Raw genomic sequence first — 18,915 nt, 5'->3', positions numbered from 1 at the left:
GGACCCTTCAGTCCTCAGACCGACACTCTACCACTGAGCCAAACCGGTTTCAGCGACTATGTGATTTTTAACACTCAATTTTTTTACGTGAGGTACAGCATTTATTGATTTGCAGATATTGTACTATCCTTGCATCCTTGGGACAAATACTACTTGGTCATGGTGTATGATTTTTCTGATGTTCTGCTGGATCTGATTTGCTAGAATTTTGTTGAGGATTTTGGCATCTATGCTCATGAGGTATATTGGCCTATAATTCTTTTATTGTGTTGACTTTATCTGGTTTTGGTATTAGAATACTGCTGGCTTCATAGAATGAGCTTGAAAGTGTTTCTCCCTCTTGAATTATTTAGAATAGTTTGAGCAGGATAGGTTTTAGCTCTTCCTTGAATGTTTGGTATAACTCCCCAGTGAAGCCATCTGGCCCTGGACTTTTTTTTGCTGGGGTCTTTTTTTATGACAGCTTCAATTTCTCCCATAGTTATCAGCCAATTGAAATTTTAAGTATCTTTCTGACTGAGTTTTGGAAGGCTGGACTTTCTAGGAATATGTCCTTTTCCTCCAGTTTGTCTAATTTGTTGAAGTAGAGTTGTTCATAGTATTTTTTTTTTTTAACAATCCTTTGTATTTCTGATGGGTCTGTTTTTATTTCGCCTCTTTCATTTCTGATTTTATTTATTTGGGTCCTCTCTCTTGGTGAGCCTAGCTAGAGGTTCATCAATCTTGTTTATGCTTTCAAAGAGCCAGTTCTTGATTTTATTGATATTTTATATTGTTTTGTTTTTTTTATCTCTATGTCATTTATTTTTGCTCTGACCTTCATTATCTTCTTCCTTCTGCTGACCCTAGGCTTTTCTTGTTACTCTCTTTCTAATTCTTTGAGTTGTAGAATTAAATAATTTACTACCATTTTTTCTTTTCTTTTTATTTTATTTATTTATTTTTTATTTTTTATTTTTTGAGACAGGCCTGTAGAGCTATAAACCTCCCTCTCAGGACTGCTTTTCTTGTGTCCCATAGATTTTGGATTGTTGTGTTTTTATTGTCATTAGTTTACAGGATGTTTTTAATTTTTTCTTTGATCTCATTGGTAACCCAATCATTATTTAATAGCATGCTATTCAGCTTCCAAGTGCTTAATTTTTTGGATTGTTTTTATTATGGTTTAGTTCTAATTATTATGCCAGTGTGGTCTGAGAAGATGCTTGGTTTGATTTCAATCTTCTTGAATTTTGGAGACTTTGTTTTTGACCCAGTATGTGATCTATTTTTTAAAACGTCCCATGTGCACTTCAGAAGAACATATATTTCATGACTTTCGGGTAAAATGTTCTGAAGATGTCAATTAAATCCTTCTGATATAGTGAGTCATTTAGGATTGCTGTTTCTTTGCTGATTTCGTGTCCAGAGGATTTATCCAGTGATGTCTGTGGTGTATTTAAGTCCTTTACTATGATTGTATTGTTGTCCATCTCTCTCTTGATATCTTCCAGGAGTCATTATTTTTTAAATGTATTTGAGTGCTCCTCTTTTTGATGCATATATGTTTATCAGAATTATATCCTCTTGTTGTATTGATCCATTTATTAATATAAAATATCCTTCCTTATCTCTTGTTATGGCCTTCGCTTTGAGGTCTATTTTGTCAGATGTATTGCTACCCCAGCTCTTTTTTCATTTATATTTGTCTGAAAGATATTTTCCATTCCTGTACTTTCAGTCTGTGTGAGTCCCTTGTTCTGAGGTGGCTATCTTGTACACAACATATATTTTAGTCATGTGTTTTTATCCATTCAGCCACTCTATGTCTTTTGATTGGAGCATTTATTCCATTTATATTTAAAGTTATTATTGAAAATAATAACTTGTCTATAGTCATTTCTATTTTTGTGCTTGTTTCCTTCTTACTTTTTTATCTTTTATCTTTTTTATTTTTTTTATTTTTATTTTTATTTTTATTTATTTTTTTTTTTTTTTACAGCATCCCCTTTAGCATTTATTGCATTGCTGGCTTGGTAGTGATAAACTCCCTTCTTTTTTTTTTTTTTTTGTCTGGGAAACTCCTGATTTCCCCTTTAATTTTGATTAGTAATCTTGCTGCATAGAGTATTCTTGGATTCAGTCCTTTGCTTTGCAACACTTTGTATATTTCCTTCTATTCCCTTCCAGCTTGATCTGTTTCTGTTGAGAAATCTTTTTTTTTTTAAATATATTTTATTGATTTTGTACAGAGAGGAAGGGAGAGAGATAGAGAGTTAGAAACATCGATGAGAGAGAGTCATCGATCAGCTGCCTCTTGCACACCCCCTACTGGGGATATGCCCGCAACCAAGGTACATGCCCTTAACCGGAATCGAACCCGGGACCCTTCAGTCCCCAAGCCGACGCTCTATCCATTGAGCCAAACCGGTCCCAGCGAGAAATCTTTTGATAATCTTATGTGGGATCGTTTCTAGGTAACTCTCTGTCTCTCTCTTGCAGCCTTTAAGATTCTCTCTTTGTCATTAACATTTGCCATTGTAATTATGACATGCCTTGGGTGTGTCTTTTGGGATTCATCTTGTTTGGGACTCTTTGTACTTGTGTAACTTTTTCTTCCCCATATCTGGGAAGTTTTCTGTCATTATTTCTTCAAATAGATTTCCTAATCCTTGCTGCTCTTCTTGTCCTTCTGACAGTCCTCTTATATGTATATTACTTCATTTTGTGTCATCTCAAAGCTATCTTAGGCTTTTCTCCTGATTTTCAACCTTATCTTCTAACTCACTAATTTGGTCCTCTGCTTCTTCTAGTTCTTCTGTTGAAGCCTTCCATGGTGTTTTTGATTGTAGCTATATCACTTTCCATTTATTCCTGGTTCTTGCATAGGTTGTTGATTTTCTCATCCATCCATTTTATGAATTCTTTTTCTGTCATGTTGCATGCTTCAATTTCACTAATTTCATTTCTTGGAGACTCCTCATTTTCTTTCCTTTTGGGATTGTGTAGTTGCCCTGACTATCACCAGAAGGTTCAAACAGCAAGTTGTATGGGCCTGAACCCTGTTCCATGGGAGCTTCACACCACTCAAGCATCACTGAAGAACTTCAATGCCAAGACTCTTTGGTTTGTTGGAACCAGGCTTGTCCAGGGTCAGCATTACCAGTTCTATCTTGTGTGTGCACCTAGAACCAGGGACTTCACCTGCACCATACTGAAACAGAGACCCTGCTGGCATGTGCCAAAAATCACAGTCTCCTAGTGCATGTCAGGAGTCAGAGTTCCCCTGTGCCTGAACCAAGAATCAAGTATCAGAATCTTCGTTGCTTTGTGTGGCCTTGCGCTGAGAATCAGGGTCCCTGTGTGCTCATACACCAAGAATTGTAGTTACTGGTTCTTAGTGTGAATGCACTGGGAGTCAGGGATTTCAGGTACACGTGATAAGAAACAGAGTCAAATCACTGGTGCTCAGTGCTGCCTTCCACCTGGATAATCCATGTTCTGCTCATCTTGGGGGACTGGGTTACCAAGTAGCACTGTGTTGGCAGAATCAAAGTCAGGTAGCACTGCTGCCCTGTGTGGGCTTTGGGTTTGGTTGCCCTATTTAAATGTAACATACTATCTCAAAAGGCAATAAGGTTTCTTTAGTGTATTTTAAAAATCATGGTTGTTGCTAGTTTTATCAAATAATTGCATATATTTCAAATAGGTCATTTTATCTTTTTAATCTTTATATAGTATTTCTTATAAAAAATTGATATTCTAAATGGCCAAATGAAATAAAATCATGTAGGTTTAATTATTCACATGTAAAGCCTACATCTCTACTTAAAAGTAGTAGAATTGAAGTTTCATATCAGTGGCTTTTTTCTGCATACTTCTTTTCCTTTTGATCCTATTTTCTTTATATTTTAATGTGACGTGTATCATTTTATTCTGGTATTTCTGCTTAACTTATCCTTATGATGCTTTGATTTTCATAGATACCACTGTGACTTTTTGCCAACAGGGAGAAATATTAAACCAAAAATTGCACAGCAGCATGGTGTAATGCAAGACATACAGCCTTGGGTGTCAGACAAGTGGACCTGGGTTCGAAGAGCAGGCCTTTCACTTACTTTCTGAGTGAACACATCTATAATCCTATATAATAAAGAGCTAATATTTAATTGTCATCACACCCTTGTGCTCTCATGCCCTGTGCCCTCATCCTCAGGCCTAGTCACCTGACACTGGGCTGGGCACTTGAGTCTGCACCCCCTACCCTGGCACCAGGGCCGAGGGACCTGAGGCTGGGCCAGAGAATCTGAGGCTGTGCCCCTCATCCCGCACTAGGGCCAGGGGACCTGAGCCCAGGCCCCCTCTGCCCGGTGGGGTTTGACAGGGACCTGAGGCCACTCTTTCTGCCCAGTGGGCTTAATGGGGTCCTGATGCTGTGTACCCCACCCCAAAGCCAGGCTGGTGGACCTGAGACCACACCCTCTGCCCAGAGGGGCTTGACAGTGGACCTGATTCTGCATGCCCTGCCTGACTCTAGGCCAGGGGAATTGAGGCTGTCTCCCCCAACCCTGTGGGGCATGACTGGGGTGGGGCCAGCTAGGTCTGGGTCTCACGTGATTTCAAGGCACTCTTGGGTGTGCAGGGATTTTATTCTAGGTCCCGCAGCATGCCCCAGACTCTGACAGGTGGGAGATTTTCATATACATTTTACTAATTTTCTTTCATCTCTGACATTTCTATTATGGAGAAGGGCAAATAGCAATATTAGAATATTTCCTCTAATTAATTCCCTTTTAATGTGTATAAATTTTGTGCACTGGGCCACAGATATGTGAACAAATAATGGAGAGGTTTAATGTACATAGCAAATGTTTATTAAATAGTATCTATTAAATTATTTTCCTCATTATCATCTCTAGAAATTATGCATAAACACACTAGTGACCTGATTTACTAGGAAGCAATTATTTATTTTTAATAAAACAATGGTATTAGCAATGTAGCACATCTTGTCATCTGGAAATTATACCATACAGGAATAGATGAAAATAAAAAAAAAAACATGGTGCTAGACCGTCTATGTCTGCTACCATCTTTAATGATTGTTTGGATGTTAGGAATCTATCTATGTAAAAGCCTAAGTGACCATCACAACTGAATGGACTACTGAACAGGTTGTATGGGACAACCAGGCTGGCAGGGGGATTAGTGAGGGATGACTAAATGACTGAGCAGCAGTCTCAGAAGGAGGCAAGTTGGGAACAACCAGGCTGGTTGGGGGCAGTTGGGGGCGATTAGGCCAGCAAGCAGAGGGAGTTAGGGGTGGTCAAGCCAGCAGGGGGAAGTGAGGGAAGATCAGGCCACAGGCAGAGGCAGTTAGTGGTGATGAGGCTGGTGGGGGAATTAAGGGGCAATCAGGCAGGCTGGCAGATGAGCGGTTAGGAGCCAAGGGTCCAGGATTGTGAGTGGGATGTCCTATTGCCAGTTTAAGCCTAATCCTTGGGTTTAAACTGACAGACATTCCCAGATGGGTCCTGGATTGTAGTGGGTGCAGCCTGGGTTGGGGACACCCTCCTCCCCAAGCCCCATGCATGAATTTTGTGCACCAGGCCTCTAGCTCAGAATATAAAACAAAAGGGGAAAACAACACTGAAGAATTAAAATACTTTTGTTACAGAGGAAAATTTGTTTTAAAACAAATAATTAACTAATTTTAATGTATTTTTAAATTATTTAGGAAGTAATTATCTCTGAGAAAGAAAAGCAAATATTGTAAGTCAAAAACTAAGTTGGGAGCAAGAAGGGATGTAACCAAATAACGAGTTTCCATAGCCACTTATTTAAGTTTCCTAAAATTTTGTAATTCAGATTAAAGAAAGAATAATGTGTCATTATACGGGAGAGTTATTTTTATGTAATTCGCTCTTAATTTTTTTTTGAAAAACAGTCATATCTCTCCACATAAAACAGGCAAAAAATTTATGAACTGTTCAACACTATATGGCATGCTGTCTGAAATTCACAGGCTTGAACAAATGAATAAATATTCATTACCTCTGCTTTTCTCTTTCTCCTAGGTACCTCCCATACTCCTTGATAAGCAGTTCTCTGAATTCACTCCGGATATTACACCAATAATCTTGGCAGCTCACACAAATAATTATGAAATAATAAAACTTTTAGTTCAGAAAGGAGTCTCAGTGCCTAGACCCCATGAGGTCCGCTGTAACTGTGTTGAATGCGTCTCCAGTTCAGATGTGGATAGCCTTCGCCACTCACGCTCTAGACTCAACATCTACAAGGCATTGGCTAGCCCTTCTCTCATTGCACTGTCAAGTGAAGATCCTTTTCTCACAGCCTTTCAACTAAGTTGGGAGCTTCAGGAATTGAGCAAGGTAGAAAATGAATTCAAGTCAGAGTATGAGGAACTGTCACGACAGTGCAAACAGTTTGCTAAGGACCTACTGGATCAGACAAGAAGCTCCAGAGAACTAGAAATCATCCTTAATTACCGAGATGATAATAGTCTCATAGAAGATCAAAGTGGAAATGATCTTGCGAGACTAAAATTGGCCATTAAGTACCGTCAAAAAGAGGTGAGTGTTGCCAGACTATACCCATCAAAACACCATAAAATTTAATCACAGTGCAGGAAACTGGTACTCCAAAATTAGGTATGAGCATTTTATTTATTTATTTATTTATTTATTTATTTAATCTTTTCCATTACCATTTATCTTCTCTGTATATGAGCATTTTTCTATTTGTTTTGTGATGTTTTCTTTTTTCGTTTCATTTTATTTATTTATTTTTCATTTTAATTTCTTTGTTGACTACATATGTGTCCTCTTTTCCCCATTTACATGGATGTTTATTGTTTGATTGATATTTATTTGTAAGATTAATAATTATGAAATACAATTAAGAGTGATAAATGCTTGATCACCCCCAACTTCTCTCCCCTGCTGGCCTGATTGCCCGTAACCGCCTCTGCCTTAGCCTCACCACTGTGGCTTTGTCAGGAAGGTCTCCCCATCTAATTAGCATATCACCCTTTTATTAGTATAAATATCATTGGCAAATATGTTCTACCATGGAGTGGGCTCTTTTGTTATTTTATTGATGGTTTATTTTGCTGTGCAGAAGCCTTTTATGTTGATGTAGTTCCATTTTTTTAATTTTCTCCTTAATTTCTATTATCCTGAGAGATATATCCATAAACATATTGCTACAAGAGATGTCTGAGACTTTTCTGCCAAAGTTTCTTTCTAGGGTTTTTATGGCTTCACGTCTTACATTTAAGTATTTTATCTATTTTAAGTTTATTTTTATGTATGGTATAAATTGGTGATCTAATTTCATTTTTTACATGTATCTGTCCATTTTTCTCAACAACATTTATTGAAGAGATTTTCTTGATTTCATTGTGTGCTCTTGCCTCCTTTGTCAAATATTAATTGAGCATATTGACTTGGGTCAATTTCTGGGTTCTCTATTCTGTCCATTGGTCTATATGTCTGTTCTTGTATGTCTGTTCTTGTATCAGTACCAGGCTGTTTTGAGTATAGTCGCTTTGTAGTATAACTTGATATCTGGTATTGTAATCCCTCCATCTTTGTTATTCTTTCTCAAGATTGCTGTGGCTGTTTGGAGTCTTTTTTTATTCCATATAAATTTTTGAAATATTTGTCCTAGGTCTGTGAAATAAGCCATTGGTATTTTTATAGGGAAAGCATTGAATCTATAGATTGCTTTGGGTAGTATGAACATTTTAATGTTGTTGATTCTACCAATCCATGAACATAGTATATTCTTCCACTTTCACATATTTTCCTCTATCACTTTTTTCAATGTCCTGTACTTTTCCAAGTATAGGTTTTTACCTCCTTAGTTAAGTTTATTCCTAAGTATCTAAAATTTTTTTGTTGCGATGGTAAATAGGGTTGTTTGTTTCTGAGAGTTTATTATAGGTGTATAGTATTTCTATTGATTTCTGGGTATTAATTTTATATCCTGCTATGTTGCCAAATTCATCTAGTAAATCTAGTATTTTTCTGGTGGAGTATTTAGGGTTTTCTGTGTATCATGTCATCTGCGAATAATGACAGTTTTACTTCCCCCTTTATTTATTCTTTTTCTCTGATAGTTACAGCTAGCACTTCTAGTACTATGTTGAACAGCAGTGTTAAAATTAAAAATGGAGCTACCATTTGACCCAGTGACCCTACTTCTAGGAATACATCTCAAGAAATTAGAAATACCCACCATAAATAATATATGCACCCATATTTTCTTAGCAGCACAATTTACAGTAGCTAAGATTTGGAAACAGCCTAAGTGCTCATCAGCAGACGAAAGGATTAAAAAGCTGTGTTACATCTATGTAATAGAATACTATGCAGCTCTAAAAAATGAAGAACTCTTACCATTTTCAACATCACCTAGGGATGGACCGAGGGAATATTATGCTATGTGAAATAAGCCAGAGAAAAATATGTATCTTATAATCTCATTCATCTAAAGTCTTAACCCATAGTCACACACAATAGGATGGTGAAGGCTTGAGGTGGGGAGGGGGTAGTGGGAGGAGAGGGCAATGCTGAGGGGAAGGGACACAACAATAAAGATTTATTATAAATAAATAAATAAAATAAAGTTAACAGCAAGAGAGTAATACATTTCTCATTAAAAATTTCATGGATGTGAGGTATCATTAAAGGAAATTCAGATCTATATTTATTATCCAATAAAATTGTATTTTTTGTTTCCATCACTATTTGAGATTCAGTTCTCAAGTAATTGTTTACTTCTATCTCAAAAAATATTGGTTCTCTGTTTACTTTTGAATTATAGTAATTATTTAGTTAAGAACAATAATTTGGAAAAATTGATGTAAAATGAAAAAGAAAGAAAATGAGATTTTGGAATAAAAATAAATTGTATTCAATTTCTTTTGAACTTAGCCCTGAATTATCCCTAGTTATAATACATTATCAATTATTATAAAACTAGAATCCTGGTGCACAAAATCATGCAATTGGGGGTTCCCTCAGCCTGGCCTGTTCCCTCTGACAATCTGGGACCACTCAGAAGATGTAACAGTGTGCCAAACTCCTTAGGAAAGAAGCTTTTCCTAACAAGGAAGAAAACAACTTCTTTGTGTGCATTGCCTCTGATTCTAAAATCATACACACTACTTTGAACCATTTCAAAAATATCAACTCATTTTCTTAGATTATAATGTTTAAGACTCAGAGATCTGAATAAATAAATATATATATTAGAGACCTGTTGCATGAAATACATGGGGAGGGGAGGGAGAAGGGGGAAGGGTGACCCTTAGCCCGGCCTGCACCCTCTCCAATCTGGTACATCCCTCTCACAATCCAGGACTGCTGGCTCCCAACCTCTCACCTGCCTGCCTGCATGATTTCCCCTAACTGCTTCTGCCTGCCAGCCTGATCACCCCCTAACCAATCCCCTGCCAGCCTAATCGATGCCTAACTGCTCCCCTGCTGGCCTGATTGCCCCTAACTGCCCTACCCTGCCAACTTGGTTGTCACACTGCTCTCCCCTACAGGTATGATCCCCTCCCAATTTCTCCCCCCTACAGGCCTGGTCACCCCCAACTGCCCTACCCTGAAGGCCTGGATACTCCTAACTGCCTTTCCCTGCTGGCCTGCTCACCCTTAAATATTCTCTTCAGTTGGCCTGGTCACCTTCAATGCCCTCCTCTGCATGACTGGTCCCACTCAACTGCCCTCCCTTTCAGGTCTTGGCCCTTTCAATTGCCCTCCCCTGCTGGCCCTTTCCCCTCAAACTGCCCTTCCCTGCAGGCCTCATTCCCCTCAACTGCCCTCCCCTGATGGCCTGATTGCCCACAATTGCCATTTTATGTCCACATGGGGGAAGCCATCTTTTACCACATGGGGGCAGCCATCTTGTGTGTTGGAGTGATGGTCAATTTTCATATTACTCTTTTATTAGATAGGATACTAGTGGCCTGGTTCATGGAATTCTTGCATGGAGGTGGGAGGTTCCTTCAGTCAAGCCTGCATCCTCTCCAATTGGGGTTTGCCTTGGGGGATAATTGGCATTTGTAAATCCCTCTCACAATCTGGGACCACTGGCTCTTAACCACTCACCTGCCTGTCTGTCTGATTGCCCCTAATCCCCCCTCTGCCTGCCTGTATAATCGCCCCTAACCTCTCTGACTGCCTGCCTGATCATCCCTAACTTCCCTCCCCTGCCAACCTAATCTCACTCCCAACTGCTCTCCCTGCTGGCCAGATCTTGCCTAAAACTGCCTTTGCCTGCCTGATCACCTCCTCACACTTCACCCAGATTTGGTTCTGGTTGGTCAGTTTCTATGCCAGTCAGCATCTTCGGGCCTATCTCAGGGCCTGATAAGAGAGGCTGGGCTGATCAGCAGTCCCTGTGGAGCCCAGAAGAGAAATAGAGATGCAATTTCTGGCTCTCTCTCTCTCTAGGCCTCTCTCTGAGCCTGATCCACAGCCCCCTCAGCAGTCAGTGCTGGGTCACTACAGCAACCCAGCACTAACTGCAGGACTGACTTCTGGTGTTTGTTCGGTCGTTATGGACCCCGAGTTTTCATATATTAACATATATATATTTCAGAGAAAAAGGAAGAGGAAGAAATAGAAATGTCATTTATGAGAATCATTGATCAGCTGACTTCTTCCTGCAGGCCCCTCACTGGGGATTGAACCAGCAACACAAGCATGTGCCCTATCCAGGATTCAAACCCTGACTTCTTGGTGCATGGGCTAATGCTCAACCACTGAACCACACTGACTTGCAGGAGTTTTATATTTTAAATAGGTTAAAATAATTTTAATATACAACCATAAGATACCGATGAAAACCTTTATTTGATTAAAGTTTTTAAAGTATAACATGTGAAAATTAAAAGTAATTCTATGCATTAGATCTGATAAAATGAGGTTAAATATTTATGTGCCCTCAGCAATTGGGCCAGGCATTCTTAAATATATTTTATAAATAAAATATTATGATTTACTTTATTCCATTTTTTGAGGGGATGAGTGTTTAAGGAATTGACATAATGATTATATAGGTCTTCTATTCTATCTGTAGCTTTGAGTAGAATAAAATTATATCTGTACTATATGAGTAGAATAAAATTCCCAGATGCTCTATCCATGAAATGAAATAGAGAACACAGTACAGCTGGTTGTGCTCATTTGTTTCATTTTTGTTCTCTCTGATGCCTACAATGATTTTGGTTCTGATATCATAACTGACTTAACTTTATCTTTGGCCATAATGACTTGTGTGAAGGCACTGAAACAAAACACTCTGACTCTTTTACCATACCCTCATGATGAAATACTACAGTGATATATTAGTAATCATGTGGGTTGGAGTGATATATTAGTAATATCCTATCTATTTTCTATCTTTTATTAGATAGAATAGAGGCCTGGTGCATGGATGAAAGCCAGCTGGTTTACCCTGAAGGGTGTCCAGGATCAAAGTGGGGGTTCCCTTGGGGCGTGAGGCAGCCTGTGTGAGGGGCCTGTAGAGGGTTGCAGGCCAGCCACACCCCCCAGGCAATCCAATTGGAGGCCCTGGTATCTGGAATTTATTTACCTTCCACAATTGAAACTTTATAGCCTGAAGCAGAGCCAAGCTTTCTGCTTGCTCTGTGGCTGCTGCCATTTCTGTTTGGATTTGTTTTCTTTCTATAATTAAAACTTTGTAGCCTTGAATGGAGGCTTAAGCCAGCAAGGATAGGTGGAAAGCTTGGCTTCTTCCATCACCAGAGAAACCCAAAATCCCTCTTGCTCTCTGTGGCTGTAACCATCTTGGTTGAGTTTATTGGAATACTCTCTCTGATCGGCTGGTGGGTGTGGCTGGTGGGCATGGCTTGTGGGTGTATCGGAGGTATGGTCAATTTGAATATCACTCATTTATTAGACAAGATTGTATTCTTTTTCATACAAACAACTGAAGATCTATTTTTACCCTACCCTGATTATGATAGGAAACTTTGGAACTTATCCCCACTCCCATTTTTTTGACCCTATGAAACATATCACAGGTTTTCTAAATAGAGGTCAATTGTCTTTCATTTGAATTTTTGAAAAAAAAATATGGTAAAAGTCTCTAGTATTTACATTGACTGTGCTATAACTTCATGATTTGTAATTCTGAAGCTGGATTCTGAAGTTGTGTGTTTACAGTACTTTGTTATAGCAGCCTGAACTAAGATAGCCATAAAATTGTGAAATATCATGAATTGTTGTCAGTAAGTTTTGGAACATATATATATGTGTACACCACCAAAGCCTGGCAACTGTATTTCCAGTTATATTCCTTAATATATCCCAAATCATTTTCCTCATTTCTAGCCTTATCTTTCCTGCTCTTTGAGAAGTAGTTTTATACTAGTCTGCCTCACTAGTGTCCATGGCTCCAATCTTGTTTCATTCAAATTCACACTACACTCTAGGATATTTAATATGTAAACATTCCCCATATTTAAATTATTCTATTAAAGTATAAGAAACATTACTGTTACTTTTTATTGTAGCAAAATACACATAAAATTAAATATGCCATCTTAACCACTTTTAAGTATATAGTTCAGTAACATTAAGGACATTCATATTGTTGTGTAACTAGCACCATCATCCATCTACAAAACTTTTTCATCTTTCTAAACTGAAACTCCATACCCATTAAACAATAGTTCTCCCTTCCCTCATCTCCCAGTCCCTGAAAACCAGTATTCTACTTCCTGTTTCTATAATTTTGATTATTCTGGATACCTTATATAAATGGAATCATAAAATATGTGTTTTTTCATGTTTGCCTTATGTCTCTTAGTATAATGTCTTAAAGGTTCATCCATATTATAACATGTATCAAAATTTCATACCTATTTAACATGGAATAATATTGCATTATATTCATATTCCACATTTTGCTCATCCCTTAATCTATTGGTGGGCATTTAGGTTGTTTACACTTTCAGCTATCCATAATAATAAAAGGCTAATATGCTAATTAGACTGGAAATCCTTCTATTCATCAATCCGGACATCTTTCCCAATAAAACTGAGGCTGGAGGAAAGCCAGCCTGGGTCCCAGGAGCCTGTTGGTGGCTGGAGCAAAGCCCAGGTCCTGGAGCCTGCAGGCAGCCAGAAGGAAGCCAACCCAGGTCTCAGGTGCCTGCCAGTGGCTGAAAGGAAGCCTTCGCAGATCCTGGGTACCAGCGGGAGGCAAGAGGGAAGCAGGCTGTGACACACCTCAAAGGAACCCCAACCCTGATCTGGGACACCCTTCAGGGCAAACCAGCCAGAACCCATCCATGCACCAGGCCTCTATCCTATCCAATAAAAGTGTAATATGCAAATTTATCATCATTCCAACACACAAAATAGTGAGTATCCAAAATGTTGGAAAAAACACCGCAATATTTAGCCAACTTAAATAAATAATATGCATCTACAACTATTATCTGCATATTTAATTCCAAGAGTCATCACTTATAAAAATGTTCTGTGATAGATTAGCACATGATCACTTCACATTGAATATTGTAACTGGTCTGTTGTTGCATGTCATGACTTTCTGCAGCTTTTTTAACACATGCAGGCCAATGTGAGCTAAACCACACCCCAGCCATGTGCATTTGTTTGCTTGCAGTGATTGATGAATGCATATATTTACTAGATGTATTCAATATAAATTTAAAAGTACAGTAATACACATAGAAAACTTTTATGTGAAATTTAACTTTTCATACATAGTTAATTTTAATTACACAAACATGTTTACCTAAGTAAAAACAGGTAAACTCATTTGTCAATTTTTTAACTACACATTCAAAAGCATACTTTAGTATATAATTGTCTTGCAGTTTTATTGGACACCCCCTCACCTGAAAATTCATTATATTAAGGTTTTACTGTAACGAACCCTTTTAACCTTTTCTGTCTGGGAAGCCCTTTATTTTGCCTTCAATTTTAAATCATAGGCTTACTGGACAGAGTAGTCTTTGATTCATATCCCTTCTTTCCCTCACTTTGAATACTTTATGCCAATCTCTTCTGGTCTGAAGTTTTTCTTTTGAAAAATCAGCTGATAGACTTATGGGAACTTCCTTCTAGGTTACTAACTGTCTCTTTCTGCCTATAACATTCTCTCTTTGTGAAGGCTTGGGGCAGGGACAAGCTAGAAGGAGTCAAAAGGTGTAAAAGGGGGGCATACATAATGTTTTCAACAATAAAGATGATGTTTTTTGTCTTTAGCCTTTGCTATTTTAATTATGATGTGTCTTGGTGTGAGTATCTTTTGAATTCATCTTGATTATGACTCTCTGTGCTTCCTGAACTTGTATGATTTTTTTTTCCTTCACTAGGATAGAGTAGTTTTCTGTCACTATTTCTTCACAGAGGTTCTCTATTCTCCTTCTGGAACTCCTGTAATGTGAATGTTGTTATGTTTCATGTTGTCCCAATGCTTCCTTAAGTTATACTTATGGTTTTTTTATTCTTTTTTTGCTGTTATTGTGTGTGTGTGTGTGTGTGTGTGTGTGTGTTTTACATCTTTCAAGTCACTGATTCAATCCTCTGTTTCCTCTGACTGATTTTTTATTTCCTCCAGTTTATTCTTGATGTCATTCTTCATTTCCCATTAGTTACTTTTTTATGTTTTTTTTATATATATATATATATCCTTTCTTGCAGAAAGCCAATTCCAGTATGTCATAATAACAAGAGTTTCATCAAAAGGTTGATGAAACTTGGGAAATCAACAAGGGCTGGGTCACATATGTAATCACCTATTGGAATAGCTGAAAGGCACTTCCCCCAAACCTGTATAGGATGATTGTTTGCTGCCAGACAGCTCAGGACATCTTAATCTACACATTTTTGCCTCCTGTTGGCCAAACACCTGAACAGCTGTAGGCTATTTCCCAATCTTAAAATGCTTCTGTACCCTACTCTTTGGTTGAAGTGTATTACCTCCACCTTGCCTTAGGATAAATTGTGTTAATAAAAGCAAGGGTCCTGAGACATGGAGAACTTTAGCTCCTTTAGCTGAAGCTCCTCTGACCCCCAATGCCTTTCAAAATTATCTTTTGTCTCTCGACTCTTGTTTAAATTATGCACAGCCTTTCTTCAGATTGCTGAATCCTTTGTAATACTAGAACAAGAACCCTGACACTTTCTGATGCTGTTATAATTCTCACTAAGTGCCTATTGCATTTTTATAATTCTTACTTTGAACTCTATATCTGATAATTTGTTTGTCTCCATTTCATTTAGCTTTTTTTCTGAAAATTCCTCCTTTTATTTAAATTTGTGTTTGTTTCTTTTTCTCCCCATTTTGGCAGTTTTTTTGTTTATTTCTATTTATTTAATAGAACTGCTATGACTGCTAGTCCTCCTGGGATGGTTTTATGTAATAAGTGTCCTGTGAGAACCAGTGGTTCAGTCTTTTTTATTTTTTTATTTTCTGAGCTTGGTGCTCTAAAAATGTCCCTTGTATGGGTTATATGGGGCCTCCTCTTGAAATTGGATCTCCATTGCAGTTAGCCCATTCATCAACTTTCCAGCTGCCTTACTGTGAGGCTTAACCCTGATAACAGTGTTAAAGTTGCTGAGGAGGTGCAGTATTGAGGTGTTTGGGGGCTCAATGGAACATTTTTACAGTTCATTTTAACTCCCTGCTTCAGAAATTTCTCTTGTGGATTATGTGCACCCCTTGTTGTAGTTGATGCTTGATTGCTATTGGTCCTTTTGTGAATACAGTTAGCCCGTCAGGCTGGGTCATTATATGGCCAATCTTCATCTTGAATGAGAAGTTGTTCAGTGGCTGCTCCCTACAGAAGGATTGTTTCCAGCAGGTTCTGGTGCCTGCAGGGATCCCCCTTTGTGGCTAGCTGGGTCAAGCTATGGTGTGGTGTGAAGCTCACCATTTATTTTGTTTGTTTTTGGTCCATTAGGATGGGTTGCAGGTTCAGATCACTGTCAGACATTGCATATAACTATCTTCAGCTACCTGTCTGTAGTCACCACACTGTTCCCTATTTGTGTCTGTGACTATTAAACCTGTGTGTGCAAGAGAAGGTCAATCTGTGTAAAAGGATCAGCTTCTTCCAGCATAGGTCTGGGGGCAGTTCTATGAGAGGTATAAGGCTCACTGAGGTCCACTTCCACCTTTAAGCTACTCCATCCCCCTGAGATTTTTAGGTCTTATTCTAGAGCCAAATTCCTTAAAATTTCAGTTTAGTTCTTCCCATTTTATATTTAGTTAGTCAGTCTTCCCAACAAGTGCCTGAGATTGGGAATCTCAGTGTTCTACACAAAATTTGGGAATCACAATCTCTGGTTCTTCCCTTCTGAAATTCTCTCTTCACTTTCCAACAGCTCTTGTAGCCCCAAATGTTCTCCAGACCAAAATTATTTAGATTCTTAAGTCTTTACCACTCTATATTACAATATAGTAGAAATAGATTAATCAGATAGATGATAGATAGATGATAGATAGATGATAGATAGATAGATAGATAGATAGATAGATAGATAGATAATAGATATATAATGAAATTTACTCTCCTGGTCTTCCAGGTTTTTTCTCTTTTCCAGATTCTGCCTATAATTTTATTTTTCAGTTTTACAATTACGTATTAGTTTTTCATTTCCTTTTACATAAAGTTATTGTTGTTATTTTCAAGAAAATTGGTCTATTATCAGTCTGGATATGGCTGCCATAACAAAGTACTACCCACTAGGTAAAAACATAAATTTCCCTCAATGCTTGAAGCTAAAAGTCTGAGAGCAAAATGTCAATAAGATTATATTTTCTGAAACCACTCTCCTCAGCTTATAGATGACTTTTTTCCTCGTTCTTCACATGGTCTTTTCTCTATACCTGATTTAACTTTATTACCCCTTTAAAAATCTAATCAACAAACACAGCCACATTTTGAAATAGTAGGGGTTTAGGACTTTATAATATAAGAATCTTGAGAAAATACAATTTAACCCATAATAATACATAAGGAAATTTTAAGCCATACTAGATGGAAACTCAGCCCTGAAAATTAGAGACATTGGACAGGATAAATTCTTCCTTTGAATTCTAAGTTAAGGTAGTCTCACACTTCTATTTAGTGTATGTTCCTAGCATCTATTACTAATAAACTCATGTTGGTATGCAGGATAAACATATTTTCCATCTATTTTCCTGTATGTTAGCAATATTTATGATATCGAATACAATGTTAATTTCTAAAATTAACTCTATTTTGCTGTCTAAATGCAATCTACACTCAATAATTTTCAATATAAAAATATGAGTGTATGCTCTCCATTATTTCTTATGTCCAATAACCAACTTTTGTTGAATTTATCTTCACGATATCTCTTAGGACTTTCCCATTTCCAAACTGAAGCATAGAACATTGCTCATTGTTTCCTTAACTAAAAATCCCCAGTTTTACTCTGATTAAAGCTAAAATCCTTACAGTGTTCTTCAAATTTGTAAACACATGCTACACATTTTATTAATTATATCAAATACTCATGTTTTATTTTATTTTGTTGCCTATCACCCCCAAATGAAAAGTAAATTACACAAAAACATATTGTTGTTTTTTTTCTGTTCATTGCAAAGTCTGAGAATCTAGAATACAATATAAAACCTGATAGATGGTTAAACATACTTGTTGAATTAATGTAAATTAGCACATTATTTAGCTTTCTCATTGTTCTTCTTTTACTGAAATAACGTTATTGGAAAACAATATTTTAAAAATTTTAATAAAATTAGCAATTTTTAAAGAGTATCAAACATATGTTTAGAAACCCTTTATAAAGATTTATGAGTCTTTATATTAGTGACACTGCTTTAAATTTCATGATTATGAGCAACATTTTAACTCTGAACTATTTTAGCATATTTTAATAGGATATTAATGAACTAGTGGTGTTTAAAATTTAGACTACTTTAAGTTTGTAAAGTAAATGTAGTACTGTGTTCTAAAACTATTTTCTAAACTCTTCATTTTTTAGCTATTCATCTTTTGTAAAAGACTCCAATATAAACCATCTTAAATTTGTAAATCATGACATTTCATTGGTGACAAGAACATTCTATTATCAATTTTGAAAATTCTATTTGAATCTATTTCTTCCTCTTATAGCTCCTTGGAACACGTTGTGAATATAAACTATTGCCAAGAAAATAAGCTGTTATCTTCTGGGCAGCCTTAATTCTGATATTTTAGGTTTCTACCCACATCTATTATTACACTGTCATCATACGTCTCCACATCAAACAGTTAAACAGGTGCACATTTGTTCAAATAAATATATATTCATTCTAGGATATTTTACCATTCTCTCTTACTGTATTCTATATGAACCTATACCTACCCCCACCCCCTCCCCACACACACACATACACGCAATCTAAGAGAAATAGCTATGAGGAAAATAAATTCACAGAGAAAAGTTTAAAAATAAAATTTCCAGCTTCCTATAAAAATACCATGCTTGTTGAAATTAAAAATCTCTATGATTAAAAATAGACCTTAAATAGAGAGATGATGTATGTTTTAAAATCTGTTTATTTGAGATTTTCTGTCAAAGATATTTAAAAGTCAAAGTTTATATTTCATCTGTAATGTCTTGAGTCTATAGAGTAAACCACCTCTATTTTTACCCCCACATATCCACAATATTAACCACTTCCTGAATATGATATGTAAATTCAGAGTTCAACTTAATTTTGAAAAAGAATAACTATTTAGAAGCTTTTCTATAAAACACTTGGCTAGAAACTCATATGTGGTGTTGTCTTCCTGAACTATCCCTTATTGTTCAATGTATGGTAAATAAATATTGCTCATGATATGTTGGTATGAAATAGAAGTGA

At 37.0% G+C, this 18,915-nt stretch overlaps 1 protein-coding gene across 1 annotated transcript in view; it reads left to right on the top strand.

The window, feature by feature from the left end:
- The window catches only part of TRPC4 (transient receptor potential cation channel subfamily C member 4), a 319,844-nt gene that overhangs the window by 127,548 nt on the left and 173,381 nt on the right, over window positions 1-18,915 (top strand). The window contains exon 3 of the mRNA XM_036454947.2: window positions 6,057-6,575. Within this exon, the coding sequence (XP_036310840.1) occupies window positions 6,057-6,575 (519 nt within the window). The remainder of the gene's footprint in view (window positions 1-6,056; window positions 6,576-18,915) is intronic.

This window comes from Pipistrellus kuhlii, unplaced genomic scaffold, assembly GCF_014108245.1.
Source record: "Pipistrellus kuhlii isolate mPipKuh1 unplaced genomic scaffold, mPipKuh1.p scaffold_m20_p_3, whole genome shotgun sequence".
In the NCBI taxonomy this organism is placed as follows: Eukaryota; Metazoa; Chordata; class Mammalia; order Chiroptera; family Vespertilionidae; genus Pipistrellus; species Pipistrellus kuhlii.
This window is presented reverse-complemented; position numbering and strand designations above follow the sequence as displayed.